The sequence below is a fragment of the Tursiops truncatus genome, chromosome 2, assembly GCF_011762595.2.
Source record: "Tursiops truncatus isolate mTurTru1 chromosome 2, mTurTru1.mat.Y, whole genome shotgun sequence".
Classification (NCBI taxonomy): domain Eukaryota; kingdom Metazoa; phylum Chordata; class Mammalia; order Artiodactyla; family Delphinidae; genus Tursiops; species Tursiops truncatus.
Window position 1 is genome coordinate 78650978 of NC_047035.1, and position 20413 is coordinate 78671390.

Consider the following 20413-nt stretch of genomic DNA (forward strand, 5'->3'; position numbering starts at 1 on the left):
GGCTTCTCAACAGCATATACCAACTGCAAGGGAATGAAGCCATACTATCAAGATCCAGAGGGAAAATATTCCAAAAATAGAATTTATGACCTGCTGAAGAACCAATCAAATGCAAGGAAATAATGAAGACATTTATAGATATGCAGTGTCTCAAAACACTTACCTCCTGTGGACCATTTATTAAAATCTTATAGAGAATGTGCTTCACAAAAATGAGAATAAAACAAAGAAAAAGGAAGATGCTGGATCCAGGAAATGAGGGCTTCAACAAAGAAGAAAGGTAAAGGGTTCTCCAGGATTATGAGATGATACGATGACAGCCTCGTAACATAGAAGGAAACTGGCCCAGATTACATACAGGTCAGAGGGCCCTGGAAACGACTTCAGGAGGAGGAAACTGAGAAACTACTTAACATGTCTGAACATCTGGCTAAGAGACTAGAAAATTGGCAGTGAGTACAGCACTGAATTAGTGATTGGTACATGGAATACTAAATAAGTGAATAAAACAAGACAATTATTAATTCAAATGAAAAAGTAAAAAGTTGTACAGGAAAGGTTTATTACCAGAGTTTATTATCTAACTCAGCTGTGTTTTGAATTTTCATAGTGATCGTAATTTAAACACTGACTATTCATCCAACTGGAATTGCAATATAACTGTATGGGAAGATGGAATGAGGGAAACAGTACACATATGTGATGGAGGCAAAGGGAGTAAAGATAGCTAAATCTGTATAATCTAGAGTGAGCAGTCAACAAATAGTTCTAGAATTGGGGGAAATCATGAAGTAATACATAGACATGGAGGTAAAAATCAACTATAAGAGATGAAAGTAAGATGGTGATATGAGTGAGAGGCAGGAAATACTCAGAGGGTTGCTTCCCATAGCAAAGTCTGAAGGACCATTTGAGAGTATTAACTTTGACAAACATTGTAAAATATCACAAAATAGGAATACTCTTAACAAACATTTAAATAACGGCCCAAAACCTTTAAAATTTGATGTAATTTTCATATTAAAATTCATCTTCTTTTTTTGAACAGTGAGAAAATAATCTTGGGGGAAAAAAGCACAAAAGATAAAATGATTTTTGACTCCATTGTTCAGATGATAATTTTAGGAACCTATAGAAATTTAAGAATCAATGACTAAAATGATTCCACAGTTAATTTAGAGTAATAAATGTATAAGCCTTGAAGTTGTTGTATTTTTTGACCCAGAAATTACATTCCTAGGGATTTATCTAAAGAAAGTAATAATCAGAAATGTACATGAAGATTTATTAGGAAAGATAATAATCACAAAATTATTTATAATAATTTAAAAATAAATAACATTATTTATAATAATTTAGAAAGAAATATTCCCAAGAGATAACTTGTTAAATTCACTATGCTATATTCATATGTAGAATATAAATATAATGGAATCTGCACAGCCATTAATTAATGTATTTTCCAATAGATTTAGTTATGTGGGAAAATAAACACAGCATATTAGGAGAAAAAAAGGAAACAAACTGTATGTATAGTTGTACCAAATTATGTAAATACAATATGTACAAGTATTTAATGACATGAGCTTGTGTGTACAATGAACACTGTGTGTACAATAAAACAACATGGAATCCACCGACATGTTAGCAGTGTGCATCATGGGGCAGAACTATGCTTTTTATTTGCTACCCTATATTTTATCATATCTCAAATTTTCAGCAATAGTCAGGTATTCTTTTATTGTTTTTTTTTAAATTCCCATTTATTTACCAGTGGGAAGAGGGACAGGGGGAGGGGCAACATAGGGGTGGGGAATTAAGAGCTACAAACTATTACGTATAACTAAGCTATGGGGATATATTGTACAGCATAGGAAATATAGCCAATATTTCATAATAACTATAAATGGAGTATAACCTTTAAAAATTGTGAATAACTATACTGCACACCTGTAACTTATATAATATTGTACATCAACTATACTTCAATAAGAAATAAAGAATAAAAATTCCTGTTTATCTCTATTCTTTATCCCCATTTTTTTCCTTATCACAGGCAAATATTTTAAAGTATTCCATGTGTATCTCTTGTCTATGTCCTTGCAAATGTATTATTTAAATGTATTTAAATGTATACTATATTTTTAATTTATCTCAATGTTGCTTTTATTCATTCAGCACTTTGCTGCCATTCGCACATTGAATATATCTGTTTAACTGTAAATCTGTAGTTTGTAAGGTGTGCCTACCGCGTTTTAACTAAAAGCTCTCCCAGGAATGGACATCCATGTTGCCTCCAACAACCCCGACCCAACACCATCAAAACTAACCCTGCAAAGGACTAGTCTCACTCATGTCCCCTTAGGGACTGATAGGAGAATTGCTTCATCAAGGAGTATAGGGACATTTAATCTAGGTATTACAATATTGCTCTCTAGAATGGAAGTACCTGTCCACGTTCTTAGGGGGGTTCTACAAATCCCCACCTGTCAATAACTGGCATTATCCAGCTTTCGCATTTTTGCCAAACTGGTACAAGTAACATCCCACTGTTGCTTTAATTTGTATTTCTCTGATACTAAATCAGTCTGAGCATCTCTTCGGTCTGTATTAGGTTTTAAGACATTTTCTGTATAGTGGTTCTCCATAGCTTCTGCCATTTTTCTGTTAGGACTGCTGCCTCACATGTTGATATATGCCAGTTAAAAATCCCTTGAGAGTTTTAAATATGACCCCAATTATAGTGTCTACCCAGTTCTCTGTGTATTTTGTAAGGCAGAAAAGTTTCCAAATTATTCTTTAGTAATGGCAAATTTTACTCATAATAGTAAACACTGCTAACATTTAATAATAAACATTGTTAACATTCTTTAGTAATGGCAAATTTTACTCGTAATAGTAAACCTGCTAACATTGCTAACATTTAACATTATAAATTTTACTCATAATAGTAAACATTGTTAACATTTAACATTGCCAGATGCTGAGCTAAGCACTTTATATATCATTTCATTGTTATTACTTCCATTTTATATATGGGAAACTAACTAGATCAACGTTTCAGGTAAGCAGTAGAGTCAGGGGTAGGATTCACACCTGGGCTCCTAGGTACAGAGGTAACTTGCTGATTGCTATCCCACACTGCCTCTTACCCTATGGGATCTGAAGGAACTATGAAAGGACTCTTGCCCAAAGGTATCATCTTCTCTTCACAACTCCCGCCACCAACTTCTCTGTAATTCTCACAATATTAATTCCTGCATGGGAAATCATTATAATATGCAAAAATTCCCTAACTTAAAAATATGAACCCTTGAATATAGCAATATATTCAAAGATTAATATATTAGCAAAATTGACATTACAGTTAATAAGTCATGTCATAGTACATGTGACACATTACACAGTACATAAAAAGTGGCTCAGGGGATCTGAGGCAGGTAAACACACTGGGTTCCTCTACCTAACCTCTTTCTCTCCCACCCCTGCAAGTTCAAAGGTTGTCTGCTTTCTCCCCTTCTTTTGGACTCCTTGACTATTCAAGAGAGTTGTGCCAACAAGTCGAAAAATGAACATGTGGTTGATCTTTAAAATCACTTAATGAGGTTAATCACATTATTCATAAAGATAAGGAGATACAGGCATTCCTTAAAATCTGATTTGTCTTAGACAATGATGCAGAAGACCAGAGTCCTAGATAATAGGTTAAAAAAATACTTTCTAAATTCAGAAAGAAGATAGAGTTTGACAAATGACTCATTCACTTTTATGTTAGAATCACTGTACTATGTGTACATCAGGCAACTGATTGAGTCTCCTTTATGAGCATATGCAAAAATGAAAGGAAACTAAAGAGAGCAAAAAACCTGGGCAGTCTGAATTAAAATGTGGATTGTGTCAGATAACTGTTGTGAATAAGCTGAGAAACAAATTTCTAACTGTATAAATATTAAGTACTCACTTTACAGAAAATCCACATACACAGATTAGACTACACAGAAGCCAGAGAAAAAGACACTCAGATTGCTTTGCATAATTATCTATAACTATCAGGGAAAAGAATTCCTGTTCAAAATGTACAACTATCCATTTATATTCACCCCTCCCTTTTAGAGCAATTTTAAACCATCCTGAGAAGCTACTTGTCAAAATCAGCAAAAATAATCACAGCAAAGTCCTAAAATCTCTTCAAACGCTGCTTCTGTTCTTTCCTTTCTCTCTTCCACTCCTGCAACTCCAATTACATGTATGATAAACTTCTCTTCCTTACATCTCATATTCTTGTCTCTATTTCCATTCTATTCTCTCTGTGCTTCAGGTTGGATATTTTACATTGCCCTATCTTCCAGTTCTTTAATTGTCTATACAACTGTATCTAATCTACGGGTAAACTCATGTATTGTGTTCTTAGTTTTAGGTATTGTATTTTTAAGTTCCAGAATTCTATTTGATTATTTGATATAGCTTTCAAATATCCCCTAAAATAGTTCATCTATTCACCCAATGCCATAGTTTTTTTTTTTTTTTTTTTTTTTTTTTTTTTTTTTTTGCGGTATGCGGGTCTCTCACTGTTGTGGCCTCTCCCGTTGCGGAGCACAGGCTCCGGACTCGCAGGCTCAGCAGCCACGGCTCATGGGCCCAGCCGCTACGCGGCATGTGGGATCTTCCCAGACCGGGGCACGAACCCGTGATCGGCAGGTGGACTCTCAACCACTGCGCCATCAGGGAAGCCCTACCATAGTCATTTTAAAGTCTACATCTGATAATCTGATTAAATAGATATCCTCTGGGACTGTTTCTATTTTGTGTTTTTTTCTTAGTTTCAGTTATCTTCTCAGGTCTTCTGATATGCTTGGTAATTTTTGATTGCCTGCTGAAAACTGTATGTGAGATATTTAAAATCTAAGGCTCTGAATCACATTATTTTTCTCCAGAGAGAAATAGGCAATAAGAGTAGGATCAGATCACTTTAATTCACTCTAGGATTGATACGATTCAAAGTTGGATATAAGCATTTGCAAGGGCTGCACTATTTCTGGTTTGCCTTTATTCCTAAGTTAGAGTCCATGTATAAATCCAACTGAAAACTTGGAGGGTTAAGCAGGTCCATTCCACTTTGGTTTGCCCTGAATTCTAATTTTTGTCTCCCTAGCCCTGTGAAGCTGCTGAAAGTCCAAGTCAGCTTCTCAGCTGGAGTTTTCTCCTCAGCTTCTTGGCACTTCTGTAGCATTTTTGAATTAGAAGAAGAGGCAACGTTCAGGGCTTCCATCCTCTCTAGAATTCTGGCCCCTCAAATTATTTCAGTTTTTGTAGTCTCTAATGCCTGCCAACATTAATTTGTTTTAATTACATACCACTTTTCTAGTTGTTTGAATTGGGAGAGTTGATCTCATGCAAGTTATTCCACCATAACTGGAAATGGATTTCTTAAGTATCTATTAAAATTAAAAACATATATACTTTTGACCCAGCATGTCCATTCTAGAATTTTATCCTATAGATAAACTCATACATGCCCAAAATTATATGTAGAGTAATGTTCATTCTAGCATTATTTGTAATAGCAAAAGACATGAAAGGGATCAATAAAGAATAAAATCTATCAATAAAGAACAGGTTTTGTGTGTATGTAATAGAACACAATGATGTGGAAACAAATGACCTGAATTTTCATGTGTTAAAATGGAAGATGGACACTAATGTGCATAGTATACTCCAATTTAGGTTAAAGTGGATAAACACATGCATACATTTTTTACATATGCAAAAATGTTTTTGATAAGATACCCTAGAGCAGAAAAGAGTTGTTGCTCTGGGAAAGGACAGAAAAACTGGAGCTTGGAGTCAGTGGAATATTTTTCACTATATTTTATATTATTTGAATTTATGTTTTTACATATTACATGCCTTAACTTTATAATAAACATTAAGAGAAAAATATTATATAGCATGAGAAGTGCTACATACCAGGAGGCAAAGAGGAAAATGACAGGCTCAAAAAAGGCTTATTTAAGCAAGACAACCTCATAGTACTAAACTCAGAATTTAGACTTTAAGGACAAATTGGATTTAGTAGAGTGAAGGAGAGAGAAAACATGCAGAGAAGGCGAGTAGAAGGCGAGTAGAACATGGAGGTATGAGGGGATGCTCACTCTAGGGAAATCATCAACTATTCAGAGTTGATGAAGGATAGGGTAGATGCTGGAGATTGTATACCTTACAAGCTTCACTCTTCCCCACGGACAGACTGTGCTGTGTTAGAAGTTTAAATTTTATTTTAAGACAATGGGGAGCAACTCAAAAGTTTGCTTTTTGAAATGAAAGTGTGATTTGATCAGATTTGAATTCATATATATCATGATGGCAATATATGGACAATGGAGGGACAAGGGGCAAGACAGGGAGGAGACAGACTTGAGAAAGAAGATAGGGAAGCACTTTGCTATACAGTAGAAACTAACACAACATTGTAAAGCAACTATACTCCAATGAAAATTAATTTAAAAAAAAAGAAGATAGGGAAGACTCTAATGTGGTGACATGAGGACAAAAAGGAACAGATAATACGATATTAGGAAGGTAGAATGAAAAGGACTTGAGGCCTTATTTATGAATAATGGATTATATGAAATGATTTATTACAATTCATTTTTAATTTTTATTTTTTTGGGGGGCTTGGATACCCGAGGAAACAATGGGGCCTTTCACTGTCAGGAAACATAAATATGGCATAGATGTCGGGAAAGAAATGTTCGGTTCTCCACAGTTGAGGCTGAGGTGCTTGAAGATACCTAAGAGAGAAAGGTGCCCAGTTGGCAGCTGAATACGTCTTTTTTTTTACCTTTTTATTTTGTATTGGAGTATAGTTGATTAACAATGTTGCATTAGTTGCAGGTATACATCATAGTGATTCAGTTATGCATATACATGTATCTATTCCCTGGTGGTCCAGAGGTTAAGACTCCACACTCCCACTGCAGGGGGCACGGGTTTGATCTCTGGTCAGAGAACAAGATCCCCATGCCACATGGCATGGCAAAAAAAAACAAAAGAAAAAACACATGTCTTAGGCATAGAAAGATGATGGAGAAATAGCCTTAACTGTCATAAGAATAAAATTGGTAGTTGAAGGGCTTCCCTGGTGGTGCAGTGGTTGAGAGTCCGCCTGCCGATGCAGGAGACACGGGTTTGTGCCCTGGTCCGGGAAGATCCCACATGCCATGGAGCTACTGGGCCCGTGAGCCATGGCCGCTGAGCCTGCACGTGCGGAGCCTGTGCTCCACAACGGGAGAGGCCACAACAGTGAGAGGCCCGTGTACCACAAAAAAAAAAAAAAAAAAAAAAAAAAAATTGGTACTTGAAGTCACGTAGGTATTTAATATCACCATAAATATGGCTATGGATGGAACCACAATATATAAGGGGTGGAATATAATCGGAAGCCCCAAGAGGAAGCTAAGGAAGTATTCAGAAATTCAGGAGTGAGTGGAAGGCATACACTCCAAGAGATTAAGTCCTTCGGGTAAAATGGAGAAAACTTTATGGGAAGACTGGTGAGCATCTGAGACTAATAGTCAAAGGACAGAGAAAGTGGAAAGGAGTAAGGTCCCAGTGGAGTAAGAAATATCAGGAGGTCCAAGGGAACAGGAGTAGAAATCAGTCCAAGAAACCAGAGCATAAGATTCCTGGACGTGGGAGGAGTGGGTGGTAAATATCAGCCTAGGGAAGTAGGTTAAAACCAGATAAAAGAGGGCCTTAAAGTATATACTAAGCAGTTTGGACTTTGTTCTATAGCGAATAGGAGTCATCAAAAGCTGTAGAGCAAGGAGTGACAGGTTCATAAGTAAGTCATATGCTAATCTTTCATTTCCATAAATGAATGTTTGATTTGCATAAAATAAATAAAATTCTGCTTTATATCTCTCCCTCCCAACACATAAACAAGGCATATACTGTTTTTTTTTTTACATCTTTATTGGAGTATAATTACTTTACAATGGTGTGTTAGTTTCTGCTTTATAACAAAGTGAATCAGTTATACATATACATATGTTCCCATATCTCTTCCCTCTTGCATCTCGCCCCTTCCACCCTCCCTATCCCACCCCTCTAAGTGGTCACAAAGCACGGAGCTGATCTCCCTGTGCTATGCGGCTGCTTCCCACTAGCTATGTATTTTACGTTTGGTAGTGTATATAGGTCCATGCCACTCTCTCACTTTGTCACAGCTTCCCCTTCCCCTTCCCCATATCCTCAAGTCCATTCTCTAATAGGTCTGTCTTTATTCCTGTCTTACCCCTAGGTTCTTCAAGACATTATTTTTATCTTAAATTCCATATATATGTGTTAGCATATGTTATTTGTCTTTCTCTTTCTGACTTACTTCACTCTGTATGACAGACTCTAGGTCTATCCACCTCATTACAAATAGCTCAATTTCGTTTCTTTTTATGGCTGAGTAATATTCCATTGTATATATGTGCCACATCTTCTTTATCCATTCATCTGATGATGGGCACTTAGGTTGTTTCCATCTCCTGGCTATTGTAAATAGAGCTGCAATGAACATTTTGGTACATGACTCTTTTTGAATTATGGTTTTCTCAGGGTATATGCCCAGTAGTGGGATTGCTGGGTCATATGGTAGTTCTATTTGTAGTTTTTTAAGGAACCTCCATACTGTTCTCCATAGTGGCTGTACCAATTCACATTCCCACCAGCAGTGCAAGAGTGTTCCCTTTTCTCCACACCCTCTCCAGCATTTATTGTTTCTAGATTTTTTGATGATGGCCATTCTGACCGGTGTGAGATGATATCTCATTGTAGTTTTGATTTGCATTTCTCTAATGATTAATGATGTTGAGCATTCTTTCATGTGTTTGTTGGCAGTCTCTATATCTTCTTTGGAGAAATGTCTATTTAGGTCTTCTGCCCATTTTTGGATTGGGTTGTTTGTTTTTTTGTTATTGAGCTGCATGAGCTGCTTATAAATTTTGGAGATTAATCCTTTGTCAGTTGCTTCATTTGCAAATATTTTCTCCCATTCTGAGGGTTTTCTTTTGGTCTTGTTTATGGTTTCCTTTGCTGTACAAAAGCTTTGAAGTTTCATTAGGTCCCATTTGTTTATTTTTATTTCCATTTCTCTAGGAGGTGGGTCAAAAAGGATCTTGCTGTGATTTATGTCATAGAGTGTTCTGCCTATGTTTTCCTCTAAGATTTTGATAGTTTCTGGCCTTACATTTAGGTCTTTAATCCATTTTGAGCTTATTTTTGTGTATGGTGTTAGGGAGTGATCTAATCTCATACGTTTACATGTACCTGTCCAGCTTTCCCAGCACCACTTATTGATGAGGCTGTCCTTTCTCCACTGTACATTCCTGCCTCCTTTATCAAAGATAAGGTGACCATATGTGCGTGGGTTTATCTCTGGGCTTTCTATCCTGTTCCATTTACCTATATTTCTGTTTTTGTGCCAGTATCATACTGTCTTGATTACTGCAGCTTTGTAGTATAGTCTAAAGTCAGGTAGCCTGATTCCTCCAGCTCCATTTTTCATTCTCAAGATTGCTTTGGCTATTCGGGGTCTTTTGTGTTTCCATACAAATCGTGAAATTTTTTGTTCTAGTTCTCTGAAAAATACCAGTGGTAGTTTGATAGGGATTGCATTGAATCTGTATATTGATTTGGGTAGTAGAGTCATTTTCACAATGTTGATTCTTCCAATGCAAGAACATGGTATATCTCTCCATCTATTTGTATCACCCTTAATTTCTTTCATCAGTGTCTTATAATTTTCTGCATACAGGTCTTTTGTCTCCTTAGGTAGGTTTACTCCTAGATATTTTATTCTTTTTGTTGCAATGGTAAATGGGAGTGTTTTCTTGATTTCACTTTCAGATTTTTCATCATTAGTGTATAAGAATGCCAGAGATTTCTGTGCATTGATTTTGTATCCTGCTACTTTACCAAATTCATTGATTAGCTCTAGTAGCTTTCTGGTAGCATCTTTGGGATTCTCTAAGTATAGTGTTATGTCATCTGCACACAGTGACAGCTTTACTTCTTCTTTTCCAATTTGGATTCCTTTTATTTCCTTTTCTTCTCTGATGGCTGTGGCTAAAACTTCCAAAACTATGTTGAATAAGAGTGGTGAGAGTGGGCAACCTTGTCTTGTTCCTGATCTTAGTGGAAACAGTTTCAGTTTTTCACCATTGAGGACGATGTTGGCTGTGGGTTTGTCATATACGGCCTTTATTATGTTGAGGAAATTTCCCTCTATGCCTACTTTCTGCAGGGTTTTTATCATAAATGGGTGTTGAATTTTGTCAAAAGCTTTCTCTGCATCTATTGAGATGATCATATGGTTTCTCTCCTTCAATTTGTTAATATGGTGTATCACGATTGATTTGTGTATATTGAAGAATCCTTGCATTCCTGGAATAAACCCCACTTGATCATGGTGTATGATCCTTTTAATGTGCTGTTGGATTCTGTTTGCTAGCATACACTCTTTCAGAGAAATCTAGAAAGACAGGACTTGAAGTATGTTGTTGGTATTGAGGAACTAGAAGATTATACATTTGATCATTATGTCAAAATTACCTCGTGCTTATTTAAAGGTCAAATTCCTGGTCCTTCAGAACTGAAATTTCTTGGAATGGGAAAAGTGTATAGGCATTTTTAACATGGTCCTCAGTTTTCCTCTCAGGTCTGAAAACAGCAGTAGCAGATTGTAAACTCCTCAAGAACAAGGATCTTGTTTACTTAATTCGTCATGTATATTTAGTGCTCACCACAGCATCTGTCACATAACAGGTCCTCAATAAATGTTAAATAATTTAAAGATGAGAGCGATGAATGGACAGACAGAACAAACAAGTGAATGAAAGAACTAAAGAACTCATGTTTTTGCCAAAATCTTGATAATATTATTGGAGCTTACATTCTAGTGGAGTAAGAGGAGAGGCAACAGAAAATATACATGTAGACAGAGAAACAAATAAAGTAATTTGAGGAGACCTACTTTAGCTGGGGTAGTCAGGGAGAGCTTTTGAACTGAGAAAGTAGCATTTGAGCTGTCACATTATGAGAAAGCATTAACCATGTGATGGTCTGAGGAAAAAAAACCCTCAAGCAGAGGAAAGTCTTAAGGAGAAAAAGGGTAAATAAAGTGTGCTTAAGTAATAAAAGAGGCATATGTGGCCATGGCTCAGTGAGTGAGTTAGACTGGGAGAAAACGAGACAAAAGATTGATAAAATGCTCATCATACAGGGTCTCAGTGGTTGTGATCTCACAGGAGTTTGGATGTTATTCTAATTGAAATGAAAAACCACTGAAACTTTAAACAAAATAGTGATATATCTGATTTACACTTTAAAAAAAATCACTCTGGCATCTGTATGAATAATGGATCATAACAGGGCAATGACAGAAGTAAGCAGACCAGTTGGGGGTTGATGGAGTATTCCAGATAAGAGATGATTATGGTCTGGTGGTAGGAGCAGAGGCAGTGAGAAGTGCTTGGATTTGGAATATATTCTGGAGATAGAATAGACAAGATCATGTTAATGGGTTGGATAGAGTAGGTGAGGGAGAGGAGTGTAAAGAATTTGGATTTTAGCCTGTAGGCAATGGGGACTCATGTAAAGTTTTGAAGTGAGTGACACAATTACAGTAGAATATATTCGAACAATGATCTTGAGGCAGTAGCAAAATAAATTCTTTGAGAAATAAAATGGAAAATAGAGGCAAATTTGGAGGTATCAGTAATACTCTAGGCTTGAAGTGACAGGCATCTGAATTAAGGTGATGACAAAGGGAATGGCAAAAAGTGATAGATATAAAGCCCACAATCAAGTTTGGAGAGATTTAATTTGCAGTGCCTTTGGGCACTAGAATTTAGCAGAGAAATCTAGGCTAGAAATATTTGGGAGTTATCAGAATAGAGCTAGTAATGAAAGTCATGTGAGTGACTGAGATCACCCAGGAAGTCTGTAGACTGAAAATGGAGATGAGAATAGGAACTAGCAAAAGAGACTAAGAGTGTCCAGAAGCAAAGGAGAAAACCTAGGAAAGTGTGGCATCACGAATGTCGGTATAAGCATTTCAAGAAGAAATGTTTATAACTGTCAAATAAGGACTGAGAAGTGTCTGTTGGGTTTGGTAAAACTGGAGATCATGGGTGATCTTGATTAGAGCTGTACCCATTTAGAGGTGGAAAAATAAGTAAGACGCTAGGTATATGAGGTGTCTGAGACGCGAAGAAGTACTATGAATACAGATAACACAAAGAGAGGTCGCTAGAGAAATACCTAGAGTAGAGGGAGGGAATCTTTAGGATGGGAGAGATGGTGGAATGTTTCAACAGTGATGTGAAGGAGACCATAAAGAGAGAGAGGAGGAAGATACTGGAGGGGGAGGGTTGATTGCAAGGTCTCTAAGAAGGCAGATGCTAATGGGATCTAGAGCACAGAGAGTGGATTAGCCATAGACAGGATGAAGGACACTTCTCCCCATCACAGCAAGCAAGGATAGGTGTAAGTGTGCATCAGTTAGAAGGAGTGGTGCTAAGAGGTGGAGGGATTCCCAGGATGATGATTTCTATTTTTTCTGTGAAGGAAGAAACAAGTCATCCTCTCGTTGTGAGGAGAAAATATGAAGGGGTTTGAAATTTGAGGAGCGGAGAAGGAATAAAATTACCATTATAGAGAATGGGTAGATTATTTTTCTAATGAAATGTAAGATTTCCAGGTCATGTGAGGAACTTGCTGAAGTTGAATAAAATAATTTCTGCATTTTTGTGTTTAAACATATATGATAACATACAGGTTAATTCACAATCAACATCATGGCAATCCTAAAACTTTACTTAACCTTTTCTACAAAGAATCCCTACATGCTTGAAACCAGAACTCACTTCAAATTTTAGAAGCAGCTTACAAAAGCTCTTTTGCCAAAGCTCCAGTCTCCCATTTCCGAAGTTCTCTTACTTTCACCCTCATAAATTTAATTTCATTATTTATCTACACATTGTTTTTGCAGAAACAAAATTTAGTCTGATGGTAGTGAATAGATGTGAACATAGATATGTCGGCCACAGAACAAACTGCTGTGAGAAGAGTCCTATCAGAAGGGCATGGAAAGCAATCATGTCCATCAGATAGACTTAAATAAATGACACCAAATTATCTAGAAATCAAATATAATTTGTCACAATTATATAAGCATTGCATTTTAATTTTAATCATTACTATTTCCCTGGCACATATTAGATGCTTAATAATGCTTAATAAAAGAAGGAATTAGCATTTTAGGGATTTCTAAGCATTTGGTACATATTGATAAGCCATACAATAATCAAATACAAATACATCTGAAAGAAGATGTGAAATCTATACAGTTAGTGAAGAGTACACCTGCTAACAGTTCATATCACAGCAATGGTATTAACAATGTCCAGAGACAATTTTGATGAAGAACATGGGAGGGAAAAATGATAATAGAGGAGTTCACTTCTGTCACAGAAATTAATATAATTAAATAAATTAATATATATAATTAATATATAATTAATATATTAATATAATTAATATAATAAATTAATAGAAAAGAGTAAAAATAACAAAACCTTTCTTTAATATTTAGAACACATTCAAGATTTAACAATGATAAGGGTTAAATAATTGTAATTTGAAGCCTTGGGATAATTTATTTACTACTCTGCAAATTAATTTCCTAATTGGTAAAAAAGAAGAGGTTAGATTAGATAATCTCTAAAGGAAGTTTCCACTCACATTTCTGATGGAAATGCACCTGATTAGGTACTGATGGAGACTATCAGGTACTGTATAGCACTTAACAATGTCGATTTTAATAAAAGCAAACTTATTTATTTAATTATTTATTTTGGCGGTACGCGGGCCTCTCACTGTTGTGGCCTCTCCCCTTGCGGAGCACAGGCTCTGGATGCGCAGGCTCAGCGGCCACGGCTCACGGGCCCAGCCGCTCCGCGGCATGTGGGATTTTCCCGGACCGGGGCACGAACCCGTGTCCCCTGCATCGGCAAGTGGACTCTCAACCACTGCGCCACCAGGGAACCCCAAAAGTAAACTTCTTGACAGAACAATTTCCTTTTAGGTATAGTTTACTTACTCTTTCAGTGAGCTCAACGAGCTGACATAACTTTTGTAATTAATTTTAAACATACTTTCATATCCACTAGAGGTTTAATTTTTTCATAAAACTATCATCAGTGTATCTGAGTTTTTCTAAAAATTGATTGTATAATCATTATATCATGGCATTATTTATTTTCCTGCTTTAGATGCCTATATTTTGAGAAATAGTATAAATTCTTACCTCTAAGAGATAAGGCTCCATTTGGTCCAGGGTTTTTCCAAGATGTTTATCTGGATCTAAACCTGCCAAGAAAGGTTAAATTTTTTTTTAGATAACGATTAAAATGGAGGTTTACAGACACGTTTCCCTTCCCTTGGCTCCTCCTTGCCTAGGAAACTAGTGTATGTGTATTTTAAGGCAAAATGTACCTTACTAGTATTTACTTTTCTATTGCCCTTGGGTAACTGGTTTTCTTCCTCCTGAAAAATAAGTTTCATTCCAATTCATTTCAATTGCACTTCATCAACTACCAGACACATTGTTTCAATCCCTTTTTCATTTTTGAGGAATTGTAATTAGGATGGAAAAAAAAAGTATCATTTCAAAGATATGAAATTTAAATCCTTGGTATTTTAATTATTATTATTATTTTTTACTCATGGACAACAGTGAGAATTTTCTGACATTTCTATTTTATCTGTTTCAAACTTCTTATTTGGAGAATAAAAGTAGAAAATAAAAGAGTCGTAAACTGTATGCCTATATAATTAATTCACTTAGTAGCATATGGACACAAATAACTATTACCAAATTAAATGACAGCTCATTTCAATGACCACTTGTGTGACACTGTTTTCCAAGGAAAAACAGAAACACTCTGAAAAATCATCATAGTACCAACAGCATTTGCATAATCTCTGATAAAGATGTTCAAATGATATAATAGCAGAGTTTATGTGGGTGATGGGGTATAGGTAGACTACTGTGGACAACAGGAACTCTTCCCACATTCCAAAACTAACCTGCCAGGAAAAAAATCACATGCCACAAGTCAGCTATGAAAGGAATGAATTCATTTTAGCTATTCACATCCATAATACATGTATTAGGCTTAGGTTCATTTAAATAGGCTATTTTTATTGATTATTGGTTTAAACCCATCAGCTTATTAATTATACAAACTGAGTAATAATTTTCTTTTTCTAGTCAAATGCCTTCTTTGTAACATGGTATTTCTTATAATCACATACAGAATAATAAAAGGGAAGTCAGATAAAGATTAAGGATTCTTCTCCTACTGATATTAAATTACATTAATCCCAAAGGAAACAACTCAGACTACTAGCACTAGATGGATTATTTGATTCCTTTCACAGCAATCTTATTCTCAAGATGCATTCATTAAAACCAAAATTTCAATTGGCTGGGTAAACACTTGATGAACGAATTGTTGACTTTGTCCAGTTCCTTTATTCCTGTCAACCCTTGCAACCTTTGCAATTCAATGTTTAAAATGAGTAGGTAAATAAAATATTTGAGACAAGCATATATGTAATCACCACCCAGATTTAATAAGCATTAATATCTTGCCCTATTTCCTCCATAACTTTTCTTTAAACACCACCAACATAATAGAATCTCACAGTGTATCTACCCTTAATCAATCTATTTTCCCTAGCCTTCAGTCTTTTGAAGTTGGTATGTTATTTCCCAACTATGCTTTTATAATTTTACTACAAATGTACATATCCAAAACAATATTTATTATTGTTCATGTATATCAAATTTTAACACGAATGATAACTTTTTACTTATTTTTTTCAGTTCACATTGTTAATGAGATTTACTTATAGTAATTACTATGGCTCTGGTCCATCCATTTTTGACACTCTTGTAAGTGTTAAAACATGTTTGTTTACTTTCACTACTTTTTGTTGTCTTCTAACTTAATTGCATATGGTCAAGACTGTAGTCTTTATATGATAATGCTTCAAAATTTGGTGAAGCTCGTTTGTGACTTATAAATGATTAAATTTTATAAATGCCCCATTTGTACTTGGAAAGTGGATTTGCTGAAAGCAAAGTAAGATTTTATACCTAAACATAAAAAATTATGATCTTGTTAATTCTGCTGTTCATATTTCTATGACCTTACTAATATTTGGTTTCCATGAACCATCAGTTTCAAATAAAGGGGTGGTTAAAACCTCCCATTATGATTTTGGTTTTAATAATTTCTTATAATTGAAAGTTTTGTTTTATACTTTTGAGAGGTGTGTTGTTATGGACACAAATTCATAATTTCTAAAACTTCTTGGGAGGATTATTCCTTTATCAAGAAGTAGTGAGCTTTTCATCTCCACATGACTTTTATCATATATTCTATTTATCAACATTACAACACCAGCTTTCTTTTGTTAACGTCTTTCTGATATACATATAACTGGGTTTTGAAATTTTTTATCCTATCTTATAAATACAAATTCAAAGAACTGATTTTAAATTTTTTATATTTTACAATTTTTTTTTTGTCTGGACCTGTTTCCATCACCTTATTGTGTACTTTTTGTTACATTAAACTTTATATATATATTTTTTCCTTTGCCACTTTCTGCCTCATACTGGATCAAAAAGGGTATTTTGTCTGTTTTCTCTGCTGATTAGAAAGCTGTAGACTATATATGTCAATCCCAATCTCCCAATATACATACACTATTGATATTATGTATAAAATAGATAACTAATGAGAACCTACTGTACAGCACAGGGAACTCTACTCAGTGCTCTGTGGTGACCTAATGGAGAAGGAAATCCAAACAAGAGGGGATATATGTATACGTATAGTTGATTCACTTTGCTGTACAGCAGAAACTAATACAACATTGTAAAGCAACTATACTCCAATAAAAACTTTTTTAAAAATGTGATCCTTTTCATTGGTCTCATCTTAGTACAGTGCCTGGAACACTTTCAAGTGTAAGCTTTCAAGAAATATTTAGTGAATAAATGCATGTTAATCTGAAAAATAAAAAAAAGAAAGCTGTAGACTGAATTTCTACTCTTCCAGTAATCACTTGTAATTTTTTTTTTTTTTTTTTTTTTTTTTTTGCGGTACGCGGGCCGCTCACTGTTGTGGCCTCTCCCATTGCGGAGCACAGGCTCCGGACGCGCAGGCTCAGCGGCCATGGCTCACGGGCCCAGCCGCTCCGCGGCATGTGGGATCTTCCCGGACCGGGGCATGAACCCGTGTCCCCTGCATCGGCAGGCGGACTCTCAACCACTGCGCCACGAGGGAAGCCCAATCACTTGTAATTTTTAACATTCATTCAAAACCACAGTATTTAAGTCTAAAGTATTAAATATCTAAGAATTTATGAACCTTATAATATAAATCTAAGAATTTATTTTTTAATTTTTTTAATCTAAGAATTTATGTTTAGCATCTTTCTTTTTTTTTTAGCCATGCCGTGAGGCTTACAAGATCTTCGTTCCCCCACCAGGGATTGAACCCACACCCTCAGCAGTGAAAGCCCAGCAGCCTGACCACTGGACCGCCAGGGAATTCCATTTAGCAACTTTTTGACCAAAACAAGTTAGCATGTTTTTAACTAGACACTAAATAAGTTTTACCATTTAAGTTGTTATCACTGTGTTAAATTTTAGTTCCATCATTTTGGGCAAGAAAATGTAAGCTTATGAACACATTTTACAGTGTCTGTGCTCACCATTGTTTGTCATTCATTTCTCCTGGAATTCAATTTATTTCTGACTTAAGTCCATTCTTTATTTTTTCACTGAAGATCTGTGAGTGGTAAACTCTCCTAGTTTTTACCTGTCTGATAATGTCCTATTTTTCTATCTCCACCACATAACAGTTTAGTTGTAATATATTATTACTTCTTCAGGCTTTAGTTGTTCTTAATGAGATTTACGCTGTCAAACAGTGGTTCCCATATAAGGAATCTTCATTTTCTCTGTGCTAGACAGTACAATTTTCAGTTTACCTATGACATTCTATAATTTTAACACAAGGTATCTATTTTTATTTACACTGCACTGAACCTACTATGCACTTTCAATTCCAAAACTCATCTTTCTTCGAACCTAAGTTTTCAGCCATTATATCTGTAAATACTGTTTTTCTGCCTTCTATTTTTTTTCTGAAACATCTATTACACAAATATTGCTATTTTCCTACCTATCTATCCTCTGTATTTTTTTTTTTTTTTTTTTTTTTTTTTTTTTGCAGTACGCGGGCCTCTCACTGTTGTGGCCTCTCCCCTTGCGGAGCACAGGCCCCGGACGCGCAGGCTCAGCGGCCATGGCTCACGGGCCCAGCCGCCCCGCGGCATGTGGGATCTTCCCGGACCGGGGCACGAACCCGTGTTCCCTGCATCGGCAGGCGGACTCTCAACCACTGCGCCACCAGGGAAGCCCTATCCTCCATATTTTTAAGTTGCGCTTTCAATGTTGTCTTCTGGGTGAATTATTTTTTTCTGCTTCACTCATTCTGTCTTTGACTTGGTTCATCTAGAGTTTATTCTGCCCACTATTTTGTTTTTTAAATGACTCTGTGTTTCACCCCAAATTTCTAATTGTTTACTTTTCACATCATACTGCTGCTATTTCATTTTGAGTAATTTATTTTTCTAATTGACTGCTTTTTCTTTAATGGATGTTTTATTTTTATCTCTTTGAGGTTCTCCCTCAGAGGGGGCACTTTCAGTCTGTTTCCCCACAGGACTGTGATCTCCCAGTTGCTTTTGCTTATTTCCTGACCCTCTGTATTAGAGCCCCACAGCTTCATTTCTGAATTATTTTGTATGTCTATTCATTCTTAATTCACAGAGATGTTTATAATGCTTTCCAGCACAGCTCTTTCATACTTTTCCTTCATATATTCATCTATTACTGCCATGGTTTGGGGTGGAAATTTGGAAAACTCAGAGCAAGAATGTACAAGGCCAGCATGGCAGGAAGTCATTTTTTAGCCACCCTTCCAATTCCTTGATTCTCATATATACTGGTCACATAGCACATACATATCACCTTAGCACTTAGCATCAGGCTACACATCATTAAAATCATTTAAAAAGTCTCTCATGATTGAACCTAAGAATTTATGTTTTGTGTTCTCTATAAGGGTTTGGGAGTAAATAAATGCCTATCTAAAAGGCATGAAAAGGAATTTAAGAGCATGTGATTTTATACAGGTGGGCAATGAAAGATCAAGCCAACAATCTTCCCATTTTCCTTACAGCCTTTTAATTCATTGCAAAATCATCATGCCCCAGTTCTGAACTGTTAAAGTAGAGAAATAGCTGTAATATCTCATTTCAAAGATGGCTGCATTCCATGATGTAGCAGTAAAGTAATTTGGCTTGCCTTTAGATAAGACAGTCAGTAAAATATGTAAACATAAGTCACATTGGGCACATTTTTTCCACATGAATCTGTATTCATCACAGAAGTACACCCTGGTAAAATTATTTCAAGATTTTTGTGTATTCATAGAAATATTTTCAATTTATTTATTCCTAGGATAAGCACTGAAAATTCTATGGAGCTAAAACAATTAGAATAAATAGAAATTTAAAACTTTAAGGAAGATTTTCAAATATTTTTCTGAAACACATTATAGATCATTTCACTAGGAGATTATTGTAAAACTATAAAATAGCTAAAATAAAAGTCACATTTTTTCTCAGAGTTAATAATGAAATAAGCTGCATGTATGAGTCATTATAGTTTGGTAATACGGTCTGCACCATGTTTGGTGAGGATGAGATGCTGTTACGAGTCATGGTCTGACGATTTAGATCTTTCACACAGGGCAGGCCAATCAGTAAGGATATTTCACATACACACATCAATAGATGATTCCAGTGGACGTGTAAAACCAAGGAAATGTGGGAACTGAGAAATAAACAATTTTGACACATTGTAAATTTATCAGAGGTTATGTCTGGTGATTTTGGTAGGCATCTTCACATAAACAATGATTTAGGAGTTCTTATCTCATGAGATGATACTATTTAAATAGACTATAATTCTTTTCCAAAAAATGTCTAAGTTTTAATAATGAAACTGCTTGTCTAGATTCCATACAATAATGTACATATTGTTCTGAATGAATCTTTCTACTTTAAATCAACACTGTAAATAATACATATTTGGGTCAGGCTAACATGTTCTACTGTAGTTGGTAATGACTTTCTCCTGATGCTGGTTACCCTGTGCAAGTGCAATCTGTCTTTGCTTCCATTTTTCTGTTCATTAGAAAGTGACAAGTCA

The 20413-nt window shown here is 35.6% G+C and overlaps 1 protein-coding gene across 3 annotated transcripts in view; it reads right to left on the bottom strand.

Moving 5' to 3' along the window:
- The window catches only part of DPH6 (diphthamine biosynthesis 6), a 179114-nt gene that overhangs the window by 22218 nt on the left and 136483 nt on the right, over positions 1-20413 (bottom strand). For 2 of the 3 annotated variants that reach the window (XM_073800713.1, XM_019935259.3), the window contains exon 6: positions 14360-14421. In XM_073800713.1, the coding sequence (XP_073656814.1) occupies positions 14360-14421 (62 nt within the window). Of the gene's footprint in view, positions 1-5327; positions 5436-14359; positions 14422-20413 lie in introns of those variants that run through there. The other variant, XM_073800714.1, reaches the window with a different exon arrangement.